Source organism: Sardina pilchardus, chromosome 10 (genome assembly GCF_963854185.1).
Source record: "Sardina pilchardus chromosome 10, fSarPil1.1, whole genome shotgun sequence".
NCBI classification, from domain to species: domain Eukaryota; kingdom Metazoa; phylum Chordata; class Actinopteri; order Clupeiformes; family Clupeidae; genus Sardina; species Sardina pilchardus.
In genome coordinates this window covers 4955884-4974124 of record NC_085003.1, presented here as the reverse complement: position 1 = coordinate 4974124, position 18241 = coordinate 4955884, and the positions used below count along the sequence as shown (strand labels likewise).

Genomic DNA, 18241 nt, shown 5'->3' with positions numbered 1-18241 from the left:
TGGCCAACTGAAATGTTCTATAATTTAGATATTTAGATTTTTTCATTTCATTTTCATATTCAAACGACAGTAGGAACTCCAATATGAGAGAGTGAGTATGACTGTGTGGGCTACTAGAACATTTTGGATCCTATCAAAGAGTATTGCCCAACCTCTCAACCTCACTCATTAGTCAACCTATGTGTTTGTTTCTCAACTGACTCATGACCAACTTCAGTAGTATATCCATAGTGTGGCTTCAATGTAATAAACTGTCAGCAAGCTCGATACTCAGGGCTGAAACAGACACTGATGTATACTGTCCTGCCAATGTCTGTAACACTGATAACATATCTTTGCAGCCGGGAGCCCGGGACATATGAGACTCAGTGTCAGTGTCTAGGCTATGTGTCGTAAGCATCTGAGATTGACTGCTTGTTTATGGCATATGAGTCACTGAGCTCTTTGTCATATATGGTACTGACCGGTACTACTGAGTGGTCACGCAGCATGGGGTACTTCCTTCAGATTTACAAGCCTGTGTCAACTCCTGATGAATCATCAAGGAACTGAGGCCACAATGTGTGTGTGCTTGTATGATCATTTATGTCTTTGTATGAATGCATGTTCAGCCACTCCCCCAAAAAGATAACTAATAGGAGGGAAAAAACATTATGGAAAAGTAACCTGGTTGTGTTAGGAGACGACTAGTTACACCTTGAAAAAATGTGCATGCTCAGTTGTACTCTGCATGTTCTGTAGTCCTCTATATACAAATGAATGGTGTTGAAGGTGTGTATTTAAGTGTGTGTGTGTGTGTGTGTGTGTGCGTGCGTGCGTGTGTGTGTTAGAGAGAGAGAGAGAGAGAGAAAGTGCAGATAAATAATTTTTCCAAAGTAACAGCCACAGCCTGACCTTCACGAACGCTGCACAACAAATGCAGCCGCACTTTTATAAACCCAGCCGGCCAGCCAAGACAGGGGTCAGCATCTCGGTATAAACAAGAGCCGTTGCCGGAAACTCGTTTTCAAGTGGTTGCAGAGATTCATGATATCTTTTCTGGGTTACAGAGATGATGAATGTGTGTGGGTGTGTGGGGGTTGGAGGAGCCATCTTAAGTTTATTACAAGGTTGATGGGGGTGGGCTGGAGGGGGATGTGTGTGCGTGTGTGTGTTTGTGTGTGTGTGTGTGTGTGTGTGTGTGTGTGTGTGTGTGTGTGTGTGTGTGTGTGTATGTGTGTGTGCGTGTGTGCGGATTAAACGATTGCTGCCACTCCACTTCTGGCTCTGTCAGCCTGCAGATTGATGGCTGTAGGTCGGTAGATAACAGCTTGCGGAGGCTTCAGGGAGTAGCGCTCCCCGCCACACCCCACCCCGACCTCCTTAATGACAGGCTTGTGGGGATCGCACGCAGAGACGGCTCCAGTGAGCTCATGGGCGCAGTCGCCTCGTGCGTCTCGCAACAATCAGAGAGGTGCTCTGTGGGGCTGTTTTGGAAACCCACACACACTTTTTCGTACAGACACACACACAGCTCAGTTCCCAAAAGCAGAACGCACGCAGGCAGTATTTAAAGGCTGAATAAGGGGGCATTTAGGACAAGCTGGGTAGGAGAAATGAAGAGCTATTTTTTGACACGGGTCAAAAAAAAAAGGAGTGCAAAGTCACGTCAGAGTCCTTATCAGGGTGAATAGTCCTTCCTTATGTGGCGCGTGTGTCCATCAGTGTTATTAAGTTTGATTGAAGGGCCCACACAATGGCGTAATCCGGCTCCCCCTCACTCCCCCTCTTCACACTATTGTGTGAGGTCCAGCTGATGAGTCTGCCTCCCTCTCCGATCCTCTGCTTCCCATGTCCAGGGCGATCTGTGCGGCACAATGCCATTGTTGTCCATCGGATTGTCTGCGGGCCAGAGCCATTCAGCCGGCCGCTCTGCCTTTTGTCCTGCCTTTGTGTCTCCCTGTGGACCCCGGCACCCAGGGACCTGCCCTGTCTCCCCTCGCCTGTGTTTGCCTTGCCCCATCTGCCCTGCTCTCCAATCTAGCTCTCTCTCTCTCTCTCTCACACACACACACACACACACACACACACACACACACACACACACACACACACACACACACACACACACACACATGCTGAGACACGCACACTCTATGCACACTCCGCACCAGCTGTCCCGCGTTGGTCCCCAGGGTGTTAACAGGTGCTGGCTGGCCGTGATGGTGCGCTGCGTTCGCTCCAATGGCAGACACCACACGGCACGTTGTGGTGGGATCCTCTTCAGTGATGAGGGGACACTACAGTAATGAACTTGACGGCCATTTGAGGTTCCTCTCTCCTCTCCCCTCCTTTGCTCCTTTTGGGCATCCTCCTCCTCCTTTTGAACATCGTGTTCTTTTGTTTTTAGCTCGAGTGCGCCCACAACAAAAGCTTGCCCAGTGGTTTCGGCTGACCTCTACGGGGTAAAGGAACAGTAAAAGTATGCTGTGTAAGTGTACTGAGAAACATGTAAGAGAAAGACATAGTGATTGATTTCGAAAGAAAAATAACCATTTCATGTGTGGTTAAATGTGCTGCCTATACTGACCTTTTTAGCTCCCTGCGCTATTCAGAAGCGAATCCGGTGAAGTGGCACCGAACACAGTGTGGGCTCCAGACCACCGTTCAAGATCTAAATAGCATAGACGTGCTTTGCAACACCCACAACCTCACTGAGGATCAACACGGTTTCCAGAACTTTCATGAATAACACCTTAGTCTGGTGGGCGGCCGCGTCTCCTATTGAGGTAGCAGAACAGCAAGGCCATTCCCAAACACGACTGTAAAAATATACAGTGCTGTCCATTGATGGGGGGGTAAAAATAGATGAAAGGGAAAGGAGACTGCTGTGAAGGGCCTCTGGGCATAGCTATTTATAGAACAGACATGGTGCTGTTTACAGAGGGAGAGAGAGGGTGGGGGTGGGGGACGGGGGGGCTATTATCAATACTGCCACCTAAACAGCCCTGAAATAAACTTAGTTCGGTCACCTTTACAATTTCACAAGGATGTGCTGAAGGTGAATTTAAATCACTTTTATTGGGGGGGGGGGGGGGGGGGATCAAAGGATTAGTCGTGAGGGTCCTCTATTTTTGGACCTGGAGTGGTCGAAGGGGGGAATGTGTCGACGCACCCCATGCTATGCTCGCCAACAAGGTCCCACAACCCCCCACTGCCAATATCCGGTTCTCCAGTGCTGCCGCTTCAGAGAGGGAGAGATCAAATCTGTTTCGCATGAGTCACTGCTGATATATTAGAAGTACCCGTGATTCAGTTCCAGGTGAGTCAGTATTAAGTTTGAAACCCAATCACCTCTTTTCAGCATCATTTAAAAGTATAAGACAGGAGGCCTTGAGATGTTGATGAACTTTCCATTGCACTGCAGGCCAGCATTTTAATGATCTCAAGTTAAACGAAGAGAGAAAGTTGTTTTGCGCCTATAGAGAGAGGAGCGCTCGACAACATCAGTTGCTCAGTACCAAGAGATGAGCAAGTATGGTCAACTGAGGCTATTTTTACCGCTAGAGACATTTATTTTTTATAGATATAATCTATGTTGAAATGACTCAAAAGTCTCATACCACACAGAGGGAGAGAGAGAGAGAGAGAGAGAGAGAGAGAGAGAGGAGAGAGAGAGAGGAGAGAGAGAGACACACAGAACAAAAGGCCTACATGACTTCCACTCTCTTGAGGTGTCCTTAAGGGGACCATGAAGCCTGTCTGTATTTGGGAAAAGAACATCTGGGAGTCTGACCCTCCTCCGGGCCTCTTTGGTCCTAACGGCAGGGACAGGGTGCAGACTGCTGACAGATACACACACACACACACACACACACACACACACACACACACACACACACAGTCACACACACACACACACACACACACACACACACACACACACACACACACACACACACACACACACACACACACACACACACACACACACACACACACACACACACACACACACACACTCACACACACACACACACACACACACACACACACACACACACACACACACAAAGACTTGGGATATGCCCCATGTCTACGCAAATTGGACAAGCTGGAACAAGCCTGCGTGTCTGCCTGCATGGCCATGAGTCTCTCTGTGTGTGTGTGTGTGTGTGTGTGTGTGTGTGTGTGTGTGTGTCCTACACTGTGCCCTGAGACTGCAGTTTTCCACCCCTCCCCCATTAAATAAAGAGAGTCTCTGGCGGCAGACTCCAGCGTGCCTTTCACGGTTCAGCCAGTTTAGAAGTTCTGCTTGCAAAGTCTCCACTTTCACCCTGTGTCACCGCCTTAAAGAAAGTAACACAGCATTACCACATTCCCTTTGTAAACTAGGCCTATATCTCTGTTTTTTTTTTTTTTGGGGGGGGGGGGGTCATGTGGATCTGATGTCATGTTAATGTTAGGCTACTCGAGGAGAATCCTTATTCACATGAGAACTACATCATTTTAGTCCAACAAGCTACTCCACATCTGCAGCAGTAGGCTTCTGCCACTTCAACTATGCAAGAAAACGTCAGTGGGTGGAGATGGTCCGCAATTTGCATTTTATCCAGACTATTCAGCCTTTTCATATGACTTTAGTTTAGCGTGGAACGTTAATTTAATACCCTACGTGGCTTAACAAGTACAGATTATGGTCACAGTTGGACTCTGGACAGAGGGTGAAGATGATGAAGAATGATGACCTTGATATTTTTTCATAAGCAAGGCATTTCATTTTGCTTGCTCAATCACCTCAGGCCATATTCTAATGAGAGGAGAGCGTGGTGGAGGAGGAGGGGCAGACAGGACTAGGTTTCGCTGCGGATTGCTACCATTCATCTGAGATTTAACCAGCAGCTCGGCAGAGTGGTACTGTCTGCCGTCAGCGGGCGCTCTGTCTGGAATGGAGAACAACCGAACTTATCTTTGTGAAGTCTGAGTTTCTATTCACTTTTTGATTTCACATTTAACGCAAAACTTACAGTTACTTTTTTGTATAACGATAGTAGTTGTGTGCATTGTTTTTGGGAAAGATGTCTATATTGCCGTTTACACCCCCGATTGTGAAGAGGCTGCTAGGTTGGAAAAAAGGAGAGCAGAACGGACAGGAGGAGAAATGGTGCGAAAAAGCAGTGAAGAGTCTTGTCAAAAAGTTGAAGAAGACTGGACAACTGGAGGAGCTGGAAAGGTCCATTACAACCCAGAATGTAAACACGAAATGCATCACCATACCGAGGTATTTGCGCTTAAACTGACCGAGCTTTAACTTACCTAGGGGGCTAACAACTAAAGCTATCCTGGTCATGTTCAATGTTACTTGTGAATAACTTGTTGGCAATGAACTTCTCGGGTATAATGTTAGTCTATGAAGGAAACTGTCTAAGAGTGATTGTGAACAGTAAAACTAACTTCTCGATAATTATCAATGGCATGTTTAGTTCACGGAAACGTTAATGTTACCGACGGTCTAAAATGAACAATGTTGACATCAAGGAACGTTTTCTACTCGTTAATTCATGACCAAAGCACAAGTTAACTTGTATGCCAAGTTGAGTTGAGTCTGGTAGCCAACAGTATAGCTAACACTGGCATTAACCTCAACACTATCAGATTATTGCTTTGTGTTGTAAGTTATTAAACTTGAACGCTGTTGTTGATGAATAACAGTACTGTCAAATGTAAACGCGGTGCTAATTATCGCTCGTTCTCTTTTAAGGTTATGATGACTGGGTAACTTAACGTTGCTAGCTATGTTACATTATGTTATGGTTTTGCAATGTTGTCACAACTTGACTGGTTCAGCCAAAGTGATGGGTAATATTAACGTTACAATGCTAACTTAAGTTGTAATGTTAATAGCTAACGTTAACAGGTACTAACTGTAACGTTAACTCAAACGTTAGGATAGTTGATCTCAACGAGGCCCAGTAATAACGTTACAGTTGAAATATGTCTTCTTAGCAAAATCAATAGCATTTTAATCTTAACAGCAACCATATTACCTTAACAACAGAAATAATGTTGGATATCAAAGCATTTGTGCTATGTTAACTAAACGTTAGCTGTCTGGCTAGCTTTCTAAGTATTTGTTATGCTAAGTACTGTAGTCTAGCTAGCTTAGTCCGTTACGTAACAGCCCTCTATCTGGGACACTCGGTGACTGTGTTGACAGACTGTGTGTGTGTGTCATTGTGTTTGGTGCACTGTAGTTGTCTAATATCGACGATTAACACAGAGTCATTCTTTCAGTCAGTGGATTGTCTGCCATTAAATATGCCCTCTCGCTAATTTGATCCTATAAAACCCAGCAAAATGCATCACAAACAGTTCCAGCACCGCTTTGATTTTGTGGGATGACTTAAACGTGCAAGATTTATTACCATGAGACTGCAGTGAACGGATGGAAGACACACATGTGTTTTATTTTGATTAATACACAAATGAATGCCGCATTTTACAGATCCACTGCGTATTGTGCTGCACTGCACAGTTACGAGAATTATGCCGTTTTACTAAGCCTGTTATGTCATCCAGTCCCTACAGTAGGCTACTGCGCTTCACGGTAGCCAAGTCTGGGTCCTTCGAGTTGCCTACGACGCAATACAGTGTGGCCGCAGGCGTATGGTTCCTTATGCTTTTTTTGGTAATAATTTAGCATGATGAGCCATACATTACGCCCACAAAGGTGAAGAGCATTGCATGGCAGGGAATATGTAGGCGAAGCACTTTCCCTCTGTAATCAGCTGTATAATAATACTGTTGGTCGGCCTAGTCTATGTTTGCATGAATCATCACTAAAAGCCTACCATAGAACACAACCCAGGGGAGTTTGCCGATTCAGTCATAATTGCCATAAGACACCATGTCACCATGGTGCATGTTATCGCTCTTCCTCTCATGAAGACTCAAAGCGCACCTGTGGTCCGTTGTCCTAACGTGCTGTCTCCTTCTGGTCAGTGAGCAGGGCTGCCCTTCTAGCTTAGTTGGTAGAGCCATGTGCTGACACCAGTGTCAAAGGCTTGATCCTTGGGGAGAACGCAAATAACTCACTGTGTACCCTGTGTGCATTGTAATCAAAACACAAGCAAACAAATACTAGAAAGCAAAGATAAAACCCTTGATTTCCAGGTAGGTAATATATTGTGATTATGGCTTAGTATTGTCCCTTTATCTGTGGCCAATGCTATGGTGGTGTCGGTGTCTGATCTGGAGTTGTGGTCAGTAAACACCATCTGGAGGTACTGGTGCTCCTCTGCTTCCTATGTAGGGAGACAGTGTGTTTGTGGTCTGGGCGCGGACTGAGATGGGCTCCTTTTGGATTTGGAGTTTAAGGATCCTAGTGTGGGTGTGCTGTTTTTTTTTATTAATACATATGTATTTTTTAATTGTGATTGTTAAGTTCACTCAGCAGCCTTGCTGTTCTTCATTTTCACTTGTATCATAATAGCTATGAAGTATTAGCCTAAACAGCATGAGAGATTATCCTTAGACATATGGCTACACTGTCTTCACTCTTCAGTCATAGTTAGTCTTCTCAAAACAGCACACAGCTCTGATATGCACAGAGCATGTTTCGACATAGACATAAATTCCCTGAAATTAACGTCCTAATTGGGGGGGATTGACATTATCACGCGATGGCTGGCAGTACAGCTAAATCTCTAGGGAGGCAACAGAGACTCGGTCCATTATTTTGTGAACGTTTCTGTGTGAGCTCTGAAGACCCACCGTGCCTTGAGTAGGCATACAGCCTGGATAGAGCAGCCCTTTTACAGTAAGAACAGACCACTCATAAAGTCAGCAGAACGCCCTCGCTACCCCTCTCACCGCCAGGGTGAGATTTTTCGGTGAAGAGACGAGATGCGCGGTCTCAGTTTTATCTTGTCTTGTCGGACACACTTGAACTTCTGAGACCCGACCAGTGTCTGTTAGTGCTGCTGTTCTGCCTTGTCTGCATATGTGTGTGTGTGTGTGTGTGTGTGTGTGTGTGTGTGTGTGTGTGTGTGTGTGTGTGTGTGTGTGTGTGTGTGTGTGTGTGTGTGTGTGTGTGTGTGTGTGTGTGTGTGTGTGTGTGTGTGTGTGTGTGTGTGTGTGTGTGTGTGTGTGTGTGTGTGTGTGTGTGTGTGTGTGTATAAAATATATATTTTCATAAGTCATGAATGTGTGTGTGAGGGTTTTAGTGCTGTGTGTGTGCATGAGGAATGAGACAGACAGCTGGAGAAGCTGTGCAGGGTCAGGCTGAAAGGGGAAAGTGCGAAAGTGGGTAGAGGCATCCCTGTGGGATTCCCCTCGGTGGTCTGTGACTAACTCTCCTGTTATGAAGGCGAGTTTACACAGGAGATGGCTTTAAAAGCAAAGCTGTCTGGGTTCTATGTGTATACATGTGAGAGAGAGTATGTGTGTGTGTCTGTGTGTGTCTCTTTGTGCGTGAGTGTGTGTGTGTGTGTGTGTGTGTCTCTTTGTGCGTGAGTGTGTGTGTGTGTGTGTGTTCTGTCTGAGGCTCCCGGTGGAATGAAGTCATAATTATCAGGGTTATTCAGACAGTGATTCTGACAGAAGAATGAAGTATAAAAAGGTGAAACGAGTGAGGGCATGTTGAAAAGGGGTATTCTTTTGTAGTTCTCCAGATAAAATATAGACTGGGGCAGAGGTGAGGTGCAGATCATTTACAAGCCTTCCTGATGAGTGTGTTGACCTTCAAATCAGTGGGTTCATGTGGTGGACAGACAGAACCTATATGGTTGGGTGCGGGCTGGACACTGTCAATCATTTACGAGTGTGAATGGGCACATAGCTTTGTGTATGAAGTCCAGGTTAAACAATGACAGACAGACTCTGTCCATACAGGGTTGTGCGCGCGAGAGATGTTGTGGGTGGAAGAGCTGTCGGCTGTCATGGAAACCGGATCCACTCCTGACATTCCACCCGGCCAAGCCTGATCTCGCCACACTCTGCGACGAGTCCTAACCTTTTTGGTCGTGTTCGTTCGCCACGCAAACCTGTCTGCCACACTCCCCTCAGGCCTCCTCCACAGGTTACGCTGAAACCCAGTGTTTTTACTGCAACTGCTCTGACACACACACACACACACACACACACACACACACACACACACACACGGGCGCACGCTTAAACGCACACACACACACCTTGAGACACTAACAAACATTCAGACGGAGACGCACATGTATGTAGGGGCATGCTCTCTCTCTCTCTCTCTCTCTCTCTCACACATACACACACACACACACACACACAGACACAGCTGTCTGAATGTGGAGCTTAACGCAGACAGAGGCTTAGAATAAAATGATACAGAAACAATAAACACAGCAGCCCTGTCGTCTGGCTCAGAATCAGGAGGTTTGTTCGTTTGTTCGGTCCGCTGGCAGCAGAGGAAGGAGAGAGGGAAGCACCACAGCCCTCAGGAGGAATTCATACTTGTGTGTGTGTGTGTGTGTGTGAGTGTGTCAAAGGGTCAATAGTGGGCGATTAATGTGACGTGAAAGGGAAGGTCCTCTTGGTGAAAACAAACAGCTGTGCATCCGTCTGCACACACGGGTGCCACAGGAGAATTTGGGCTTGTGTGTGTGTGTGTGTGTGTGTGTGTGTGTGTGTGTGTGTGTATATGTGTTTTGAATATTTTTTTGTGTCATTCTGTCTGGCTGCCGGTCTCATATATGTTTGTCTGCAGTCTCTTTGTTTATTGTAACTAACTGAGCAGGGAAAGTGTGTGTTGTATTGTTGAGCCACCACATCCTCTCCGTTGTTTCTCACACTCTCATGCCAACATTTGAGGCCACTGCCCCCTTCTCCCCATCGGAAGTCACTAATGCAGCGTGTCCTGAGGCGTGTGGACTTTTGTTACTTAGAGTGTGTATGTGTGTGTGTGTGTGTGTTTGTGTGTGTGTGTGTGTGTGTTTGTGTGTGTGTGTGTGTGTGTGTGTGTGTGTGTGTGTGTGTGTGTGTGTGTGAGAGAGAGAGAGAGAGAGATACAAATCTGTGTGTGTGTACAGTATGTGTATGTGTCTGAAAGAGAAAATTGTGTGTGTGAGTGAGAGAGATAGAAAATTGTTTGTGTGAGTGAGTGAGATAGAAAATTGTGTGTGTGTATGTGTGTGTGTGTGTGTGTGTGTGTGTCACTGTGTCATCGTTGAGACTTTAAAAAAGGAAGCTGAAAGAAGATCAGGGTATCGGTCTGCTACCGTGCGCTCCGCCCTGCAGAGGCACCTCCGTGTGCCGTCAGCTGGCTGGTGAATGTGGACCTGCATTAGCCTGCGCGGCGTCTGAGTCATCTGGTAATGCCAGCACACCGTGTCAGCCTATAAGGTCATCTCAGTCCAAGCCATGATTAGGTAATCAGTCGGACATTCCCTGTTTAAACCATGCTTCTAGCTACTCTCTCATTTCTGCCTGTGAAAGCAGTAGGACATCGGAATGGAGGCATCCTAAGAGATACAGTCTTTGAGGACCGTGCAGCAAAACTGTAGTTCTGTTCCTTTTTGAATGCCTTAACATCCGTCTATGATCATCAGATGCATTTACTTTTGTACCTTTATAAATGTTGTGAGGCGTCTACCGGTGGGAGACAAAACGGACCGAAACTCAAAGCACTCTTTCAACTCCCTACTGCTGGCTCCTGTTATTTCAGTAGGGCGATTATTTTCCTGTAAAGCCTCATCCCTTTAGTCTTGGGAATTGAACTCTTCACTGACAGAGCGAGGACTGTTGTGTGTGTGTGTTGGGATGGACTTCAGACGCTTTTGTATGGCGCTGTGTGTCTGGATGCATTTGCGAAGCGAAGCATCAGACTGTCTATTTAGCGCGGTGAGTCAGTTCTTAGGCCATTATTCCACTGGTGAAAAGCACAGAAAATTGAGCTTGCATCTGACAGCCAGTGAAGTCGCAGTCGTGAGAGCCTCTTCTCTCTCAGCAAAACACAGCCAGAGGCAGAACTAACACCTGTGGGTCACAGGGGGCCATGGGAAGAAGCAGTTCAGCGTGCTCTCCTCCTGTAAACTCTACATGTGACCTGGGGCTGCTGAACGATTGGGGGAGAATATCCTGTTGCCATTTTTCTCACAGATATTCAGGTGATAAAATTTTTGAAAGTCAAGCTTTAGTTCAGTATTCCAAATTCTACTTAGGATAGATGAGCATGCCTAATGCATGAGAAGCACAGCACTCATGTTAGATGAGCTTTACTGTCTGTCACAGTATTTATTTTATTGTAGATTTCACGGCGCGAGTCCGTGCTGTTGGACACTTTTGATAACACGAACATTGCGCGCGCACATCACAGACAAAACCAGCAACATTCATTCATCAGTATTGCACATATCATATGCAGGCATAATAACAACATTGTATGGAATAAGCTGTATGAGTTGATATGATGTTTATTCCATTTGTTATGTGCGTAGTTGTGCTGTTCGTCGTTTGTTCGCTTATTGGCTAAAACGTTGTCGGGAAAGGCTACATCTAAATGTATCTGTTTATTGTATTGGTTATGTGCATATGTCGTAAGCACGTAATGCTCACAGTGGGAGAGCAGCCAACTTGAGGAGGGAGTTCTCGCTTTCCCACTATCAAACCCGAAGTGGTGCAACTGCTCCTCTGTTTCAGGTAGTGGGGTATGGTAAGTTACCGTAAGAGAGTCACAAGAGTTGCGTAAGAGAGCCACAGAGGGGAAATAATGTGCAAGAGGAATAATGCGCAAGAGGAATGTTATTAAATAGCAGATTTGCAGTCTTTCAAGTCTGTGATAATGTATGGACAAAGGCGTCTGCTAAATAACCATAGCCATAGATGTATCACAGGGAATATGCTGCAATGTATTCTGTATATTTGGGTCACTTATCATATGTTATATTGTTGATTAAATTAATTAATATCAGAGTTGGTATAGCAACTCTATGGGGTGGGGTTTTGGCCTATGAGACTATGAGGGTGTATGTTCCATGCGATGAAAGAGAGAACGTGTGTTGGGCCTACACATATCTACTTAGTGCATCTCTGCACTTAGCTTTATTTTCTAGCTTTTTGAAAAGTTTTTCTTTATTTTTTGCCATCATTTTTATCCCATTTTTGGGATTGATAAATCTCCATTTGGTCCCTCCTACTCCTGGTTTGCTACCATCCTTGTTGCTGCCACTGCCATCCATCTTAAGTATAGATGTGACAAAATGAACTATTGTTACAGAGATGCGAGCTGCACGATTAATTGCAGCCTGTTGCGATTAGCTAATTGCATTACATAATTGCATTAGGTTAATTTGCCGCCCTAATGTGATGTGATGTATCCATGATCATTCACATCCCAAACACAGCAGTGCGGATCATATGTAGAGTAGGTCCGTTTCACACAGGTTCGTAACTTGTGTGCTTTTGTCTTTAAGAGAATGTGCTTGTTTGCGTGTGACCGTGTGCATGTGTGAGGGAGAAAAGTGTGTGAGAGATTCCCCTTCGTTTCGCTGGTGTCTCCGAGAGCAGGAACGCAGTCAGGGCTGTGAGGAGGGTGTGTGGCATGGGCTTCGGTCCATGTGCTCTCTGGTTTAGCCTCTGGAGGAGAAAAAGGAGGATAGGGAGGATGGGGGAGGAGGAAGAGGAGGATTGGGAGGAAGAGGCACTTAGTCAGAAAGGTCTCGTGATGTTGTCTCTGGGCCCATCCTGATGTTGTTGTACATGCATGGGTCACACACAAAAGCACACATTAATCTCTAGAACTCTCTTTCCCTCTCCCTTCCTGTGCTTTACGCTCATCCTGACTGACCGACTGATGCATTGAGTGACGCTCTGGAAGCTTCCAGAAAGGGCAGTGTTTTTCTCCCTGAGTTCAGCCAGGCCTTTCCCCTCACTGGGGTTTTGACGCAACGTAATTGACTTGGCTTTAGAAAGAGGAAATGGTTTTGATAGACTGTGTGTGTGTGTGTGTGTGTGTGTGTGTGTGTGTGTCTGCTGTTAACTGCCAAAAATAACTCTAATGTTTTTGGTCATAGTGAGCCTTATGCATAGGGAAATGAGCAATGAGCAATGAGAATACAGACTGTGCTGGGCTACTGTGATGACACAACCAACACTCTGTTTGTGTGAGTGAGTGTGTGAAGGAGAGTGCTTTGTGTGGTCTCCTGGTAACGGTGGCTACCTTAGTGGTCGGCCGTAGAGGAAGTGGTTTCCCTCAGTCGGTCGGCTTGTCTGTGGGTGTTCTGATTTCCCTCAGCCTCAGTGGCAGCCCAGCCCAGCCTTTTCTCCCGCTCTCCACACACACTCTCTCTCACACACACACACACACACACACACACACACACACACACACACACACACACACACACTCTCTCACATACACACACACACTCTCTCTCACACACACACACATACACACACACACACACACACACACAGACTCTCACACACTCTCTCACATACATACACACACACACACACACACACACACACACACAGACAGACTCTCAAACTCTCTCTCACATACATACACACACACACACACACACACACACACACACACACAGCCATTGCTACACACACTCCTACTATCTGCCGCTCAGGCTGAATAACTTCTTATTAAACTAAACATATTTATAGCTAATCTCACAAAGCGGCTGCGCTGACAGGGAATTGGCTTTAATTTGGTGATGTGGAGTTTAGCTGTCGCCTATTCACATACACTTCCACAGAGTTAGCCCAGGGCCTGGAGATGAGCATTAAACGATCATCTGACAGTTAACACATACACAGGCTAATGCTGAGGTATAGTCTTGTTAATTGATCTTTTATCACCTCTTGTGGATCAAATGAAATCCGCCTGTATTAAGAGATGTGTGGGAGAAGTTTTGACTCCTGCTTGGTTCTTGACTGCATATTGTTGTGAATGTCATTTTCTCTTTGCTTTTTTGGATAGAGGATTGCATTGTGTTTTTGAACACTCTTTCTTCCTCTTTCTCTCTTTCTCTCTTTCTCTCTCTCTCTCTGTCTGCCCTACTCAGTGGGGTCTTTTGAGGTCTTTGCAGCTGGAATGAAAAGCATATGTTTTGTCCCGACTCTGTCAGATTGGAGATTTTGTGTGTGTGTTTGTGCGTGTGTGTGTGTGTGTGTAAGCGAGAGAGAGAGAGAGAGAGAGAGATGGCAAACAGAACAAAGAGTGAACAGACAGACCGAACAATCCCATTGTGTGCCCCATTCACAGACAGCCCGACAGCCCTTTGTGTGACAAAGAGAGGACAAGTCATTGGCACACACACACCCCGAGTGTTCAGGCTTGATTGTAGACCGTAAAGCTCTAAACATTGCTTTTAACCACTGTTTTGAAGTCGTGCCTTGATACCACCAATGCGCAGTGGTGGAGGAGAGCTGAGCTGGCCGCTAACTTTAAGCAAAAAAAACTTCTTCTCTGATTCCATTGGTGTGTGTAGGCCTGTTGGCTTACTGGTTTGCTTACTTACTTACCATATTTTTCACCCTAGGTACACACACACACACACACACACACACACACACACACACACACACACACACACACACACACACACAGAGTGTCTCTCTGCATATCTGTATACTGTCTTTAAAAGTGTGAGAAGAAATGCACACAGAATATGCACACAGCAGCTGCTAGTTATTTGTTTTTGGTATTGAAGAGTAAAGACAGACTCTGACTGTACTGTACTGAGTCTTGTGCCAGGCACATCTCTCTGTGTGGGCAACTCAACTCTGCTCAACAGGGACTGTAGTCCTCCTGACCCGGCCGTGCTGATTTGTTCAATAAGGGGCTTCATTCAGCAGCGGTGGACAAAGCATGCAATCAGTGTTGTTCTTACAATCACAGAAGTGATGCTGACTTGCCAGTGTAATCATATTGCTCTCCTTCTTTTCTCCTCTGCCTTTCTCTCTCTATCCCTTTGTCTGTCACTCTCTCCATCTCCCTTTCTCCTTTGTCGTCCCCTCTACTTCTCTCCTCTTCTCCTCTTTCTCTCTCTCTCCTTCCTCTTCTGCCCTCTCCTCTCTCCCTCTCTCCAGGTCTCTGGACGGCCGTCTGCAGGTGTCCCACAGGAAGGGTCTCCCCCACGTCATCTACTGCCGTCTGTGGCGCTGGCCCGACCTGCAGTCGCACCACGAGCTGCGCGCCATCGACCTGTGCGAGTTCGCCTTCCACACGAAGAAGGATGAGGTGTGCGTCAACCCCTACCACTACCAGCGCGTGGAGACTCCAGGTGAGCCCTACCTGCCCGTGGCAAACCCACCGGGGGCCATCCGCAAAATGGGCCTCTTAGAAAGTTTGGGTGTTCAAAGACTTCATTTTTATTCATGGCAATATCAGTGGTGCGACACACTGTATGTTCAATGGTTTCATTTTATACTTCTTATGTCTTTGTACTATTCAGCAGCGGTAAAAGTGTGGACAGTCGTTTTAACTAGTCCTTGGAGGTCTGCTTCTTCTTTTAGTAGTCCAAATGCCCTGTTGCTAGCCTTTCGTTGAAGAGTGTGGGAGTGCAGATGAGTTGCGTTGATTCACTTCTGTTGTATTGTGTGACGTTAGAGAGTCTTTCTGCCGACTACAAGACAGAGCTGCAATAGATGGCAGATGAGCTGGTGCCCCACTCAAGGCCCCTGTAACTGATGATACTCCTCTCCATGGTACTCGTGTCCCTAGCAGCCTGGAGTACTGAACGGAGGTAGTGGGGATCGGTAATGGACCTGTAATTGGTCGGTTTTAACTGTAAAACATGCAAGTGCTTAGGCACTACTTTCCTAGTGGGTATCGGACTGTGAATCGGCACCTGGTGTTGATCTGGTGGAGATCCATGCCACATGTAGATCAGTGTGTGTGTGTGTGTGTGTGTGTGTGTGTGTGTGTGTGTGTGTTTGTGAGAGAGAGTGGCAGAGAAATCAATGAAGAGAGTCACCTTGACCCAACCAGGCCTTTGTGAGATTAGGAGTTCCTGGAGTACACAGAATTTGGCTTAGTTGGCAAACACGTTTTACCCAGAGAGCCAGTCATGAGTTTGAAATGTATTCAAAGATCCATTCTGCTTCACTGATCTTTCTGGCAAACTCAATATTCCTTCTCACTGTATACTAGCTCTCCATTCTGAATGCACACACAAATAGACAAATTAATAAAAAAAAAATATTAAATCCCAATGAAATGTGTATTACTGCACATTCCTGGCTCTGTTAACAGTAAAGAAAGAAAATTGTCTGGGAACACTTGTTATGGTAGACCAGTGAAGCTCAATCTCGTCAGCAGCCCATGGAGATGATGTTTGGGGAAGATGGAGCTGGGATACTCTTCTGGGGATGGGGAGATGTGGGCTACTTCTGGCAGGGAGATGGTGGCTTGAGTCATTTCTGTTTTCGCGTCCAGGAAGTACATCCGTCCCCTTTGTGTGTGTGTGTGTGTGTGTGAGTGTGTGTGCGCGTGACGGCAGGGATGCGATGGGGCTTCATCATGTTGTTTATCCAGCTGCGTGCTTGCTGCTGGTCTGCTGTCAGTGCTCCAGCGTTCTTCTGAGCCCAAGTCCTCTCTGTAAACACATCTGCAGCCAACAGATGGGGGAAGCAGCCTTGAAAAGACTGCGCTTCTGACGCCTTTTTTTGTCCCTCTCTCTTTGTGTGTGTGTGTGTGTGTGTGTGTGTGTGTGTGTGTGTGTGTGTGTGTGTGTGTGTGTGTGTGTGTGTGTGTGTGTGTGTGTGTGTGTGTGTGTGTGTGTGTGTGTGTGTGTGTGTGTGTGTGTGTGTGTGTGTGTGTGTGTGTGTGTGTGTGTGTGTGTGTGTGTGTGTGTGTGTGTGTGTGCAGTGCTGCCTCCTGTGCTGGTTCCGCGCTACTCTGAGATCCCCACTGAGTTCCCTCCGCTGGATGACTACAGCCACTCCATCCCTGAGAACACCAACTTCCCCGCTGGCATCGAACCGCAGAGCAACTACATCCCTGGTGAGACGGACAGATGGACACACTCTCATTCTCTCTCTCTCTCTCTCTCTCTCCTTCTCACACTTTCTCTCCCTCACACACACACACACACACACACACACACACACACACACACACACACACACACACACACACACACACACACACACACACAGTCACAGTCACAGACACAGGCAGACATTCCTCCACCATTGCTCATTTCTAAAGTGACACATACACACACACACTCTCCTAGCACGCCACAAGGCAACTCTTAAACTCATAAGCATTTCGCTATTCACATCAGCACAACCTTGTGCAGACACAGACAGACACACACAGACACACACACACACACACACACACACACGAATATGATTTTGTCCATCATAGAGCTGCCTGTCCCAACACCCTGCTGTGTCTCTAACTGGCAGACACACACACACACACACGCACACACGCTTTCCAGGCTCATCAACTTTATCGCTTCCTCTGGCCGTGATGAGCTTAAGCTGATTTCCAGCATGTCTGCTTCCGTGTTGAGTCAGCTCTTAACTAACTTTATTCAAATCAGACAGAGTGAGAGAACGAGACAGTGAGCTAGACTGCGATAGAGAGAGAGAGAGAGAGAGAGTGAGAGAGAGAGAGAGAGAGAGAAACACTGTAGTGGGACAAAAGTGGCAGAGAGTCGGGGGACATGGGGGACATAAGAGTGTGTGGTGGAAAGACCAGCCAGCCAGGACCAACACACAGAGAGGGAGAGCGAGAGCGAGAGGGAGGGAGAAGTGCTCGGGGTGGTGACTGCTGTGTGTTGGAGGTTGTGACCCTCTGATCCATTAACGTTAATGCAGTTAGCAGCAAAAAGCTCTGCCCTTGTGCCCTCATCAGACATGTCTGGTTTCCTTAATGCACTCATTCAATATTAAGACCTCTGCTTCCGCTCCAAGTCAGACAGAGACAGGGGTGAGAGAAAAGGTGAGAGAGAGGGAGAGAGAGAGAGAGAGTTTCAGCTTCATCTGTTACTCAGTCAGTAAGAGGGAAGTGTTGACAACTTTGCGACTTTGAACTTTTACCTGACCTAGCCGCATAAAATCCAGTCTAGCGACAAATGTGGGGACGCCTCGCAACATTCATTGTCCTGCTCCAGCGACAGTAAACAAGTGCTCCCACTCCTTCCACTCATCTGTAAATATCACACAAGACAGCTGTGTTCAAACTCAGATAGACTTTCACTTGGATCACAAGGGTTTTTAAAGCATATGTCACACCAAAAACATGTTTCTGTTAAACTTA

The 18241-nt window shown here is 46.5% G+C and overlaps 1 protein-coding gene across 1 annotated transcript in view; it reads left to right on the top strand.

The window, feature by feature from the left end:
- The first annotated feature begins 4886 nt into the window (after window positions 1-4886).
- smad3b (SMAD family member 3b) overlaps window positions 4887-18241 on the top strand; it is a 26740-nt gene continuing 13385 nt past the window's right edge. The window contains exons 1-3 of the mRNA XM_062546554.1: window positions 4887-5260; window positions 15055-15248; window positions 16835-16969. Coding sequence (XP_062402538.1) covers window positions 5058-5260; window positions 15055-15248; window positions 16835-16969 — 532 coding nt within the window. The 5' untranslated portion in view covers window positions 4887-5057. The remainder of the gene's footprint in view (window positions 5261-15054; window positions 15249-16834; window positions 16970-18241) is intronic.